At 48.0% G+C, this 2,673-nt stretch overlaps 1 protein-coding gene across 1 annotated transcript in view; it reads left to right on the top strand.

Annotated features, from left to right (window-relative positions):
* LOC107120143 (telomerase reverse transcriptase-like) overlaps nt 1-2,673 on the top strand; it is a gene marked incomplete at its 3' end in the record, with an annotated part of 24,336 nt that overhangs the window by 14,771 nt on the left and 6,892 nt on the right. The window contains exon 7 of the mRNA XM_015422790.1: nt 1,115-1,210. Within this exon, the coding sequence (XP_015278276.1) occupies nt 1,115-1,210 (96 nt within the window). The remainder of the gene's footprint in view (nt 1-1,114; nt 1,211-2,673) is intronic.

Below are 2,673 nucleotides of genomic sequence, written 5' to 3'. Positions count from 1 at the left end.
TTCTTGACCCCAAAGTGGCATTTGGCATTTCCCTGGGCGCTTAAGGAAGGGCCACGAGAACTAAGCACTGAGGAAACCCTCCCTGCCCTCCCTCTCATGATCTGCCCGATTTCACAGAATCCGCATCACTGTCAGATGGCCATCGAGCCTCTGTTTGAAAAACTCCAAAGAAGGAGAGCCCGCCACCCCCCGAGGAAGCCTTTTCCACCGAGGAACTGCTCTAACTGCCAGGAAGTTCTTCCTAATGTTTAGCTGAAAACTCTTCTGATTTAATTCCAACCCATTGGTTCTAGTCCAGCCTTCTGGAGCAACAGGAGACAACTCCGCACTATCCTCTATATGACAGCCCTTCAGTGTATGGTCTACTAAGACCCCTAGATCCTTTTCACACATACTACTGCCTAGTCACCTAGGAGGCAGCATCCGCATCGAGAGGTGCCTGGTAGTAATGCTTTGCTCTGGAAGCCCATTGTGAGCCAGGTGCTCTTCTTCCTATCTAGCCTTGCTTTCCCGAACATGTAAAGCTGCCCTTGTGCGGAATAGGACCCATTGGTCTACAGAGCTCAATACTGTCTGCTCCAACTGGAGCTGAAACAATGCACGAAGCAGACTATTATATATTGAAAAGGAGGCAGCTGTCCAACTTTGGGCGGAGACGCAATTACTGAATTCTGTGCTGGAGAGGAACTCAGCAGTCCTCAAGCGGAAGCTTCAAGGGGAGATTACAACATGAAATTGTAGGTGGATTTGAGTTTATTCAGAAATTTAGAACAATAGGAACCACCACACACACACACACCCAGCTGACTAGGAACATAGGGTTCTTATCTCATTACAGATGCTAATTTTCTGTCCCTCAGCATTTCTCCCCTGCTCTAATCAACCTGATCACATTTTGCTTTGTACCTTTGCATCCCGAGTTCCTTCTTCACAACACTCTTCCTTTCTTTTGACTGGGATATAAGGACTCAAGAGATCTCCATTCCTTTCCTGCTTGTATCTGACGAAGGGCTCTCTGACGCTTGAAAGCTGCTTCTCCCATAATCTGGTTGGTCTTGGACTAAAATCTCGCTCTTCAGCAGTCTACAGTATTTTAATCTGAGTGCATTTGCAGGTATCGACATTGAAGGACTTTATACCAGATATGGCTCTGTTTGTCCGTCATCTTCAACAGACCACCTCACTGCGAAATGCGGTGGTAGTTGAACAGGTAGATATTTGTGAACTAATCTCCCCTCCTCCTCACAGCTAGGTGGTGATGACCGGGTAATCGTGCATAGGCAGGGGTGTGGGGCCGGCACACTCGCTCCTGCGCCCCACATGTTCAGTGAACGTGTAGGGCTGCTGCTTGCATCGGGCAGCATTGTACACGTGTTCCCTGTAATTTGTGAACAGGGCTGTTGTGGAACTAACAAAATTACATTATGCTAGTAGGGAAACTGTATGGAACCTCAACTGAACAATATATGTTGCATGTTTCTTTTCCCCCCTTCATTGATAGCTTCATCAGATACTGAGTGCACTATTGATTCTCTTTCCAAGTTGATTTCACTTCTCAGTAGATATTTGTGAACTAATCTCCCCTCCTCCTCACAGCTAGGTGGTGATGACTGGGTAATCGTGCATAGGCAGAGGTGTGGAGCCGGCACACTCGCTCCTGCTCCCCACATGTTCAGTGAACGTGTAGGGCTCTGCTGCTTGCATTGGGCAGCATTGTACATGTGTTCCCTGTAACAGGGTTGTTGTGAAACTAACAAAATCACATTATGCTAGTAGGGAAACTGTGCGGAACCTCAACTGAACAATATATGCTGCATGTTTCTTTTTCCCCCTTCCTCGATAGCTTCATCAGATACTGAGTGCTCTATTGGTTCTCTTTCCAAGTTGATTTCACTTCTCAAATGGAGCCTGTGAATTTCCTGGTGTATTGGATTTTTGCAGCTTCTCATCCCTAGATGGCGCTAAGACATCTTTGTCGTCTGAGCGCATGGGAATATTCTTCAACATTCAGAATGTGTTTTTAACAGTTTCCCATCTCTGCAATGCCAGCTCATAGCTGGCAGTAGAAGGAGGCAAAGTCTGTCATGTGCCAGGGTCCCACGAGTGCCTGGCAGCCCACTTGGAGAAGCAAGGAAGGGAAGAAAGGGCTCCGCCTCCTTCCCCCAATGGTGATGCTCTATGATTTCACCTCTGGCCACATGACCACGGAAACGTCTTTGGACAGCGCTGGCTCTTCGGCTTGGAAATGGAGATGAGCTTGACTGGCTTTCGAGCAAGGGAAAACCTTTACCTTTTACTAGAGACTCTGGAGGCCAATACTACATGCTGTCTACCTCCTCTCACAGCCTTAACCTCTAACATGTGGAGTGAGAAACAGAGAAGGGGAGCAAACTGGCGACGCCACTGCTGGTACCGCAACCAGTGTTCCCTCTAAATTTGGGGGGGGGGCACACCCATATTATTCTTTTCAGTATGATTTGTAAGATGCTCTGAGTCACAGGAAAAGTGGGATATAAATAGCTGGCTGCTCAGGGCTTGAAACTTCCAACTCACAAGCAATTTCCCCTTCATTGGAAACAATGGAGAATGGGGGCACCCCCTTCTGGGGCCTATAGAATTGTCCAGTCTGTTTGAAACTTGGGGGGGGGGGGGTTTGAGGGGAGGGCCCAGCAG

Source organism: Gekko japonicus, unplaced genomic scaffold, assembly GCF_001447785.1.
Source record: "Gekko japonicus isolate JY-2015 unplaced genomic scaffold, Gekko_japonicus_V1.1 scaffold3715, whole genome shotgun sequence".
In the NCBI taxonomy this organism is placed as follows: domain Eukaryota; kingdom Metazoa; phylum Chordata; class Lepidosauria; order Squamata; family Gekkonidae; genus Gekko; species Gekko japonicus.
Note: the sequence above shows the minus strand (reverse complement) of the source record. Positions and strands in the feature narration are given on the sequence as shown.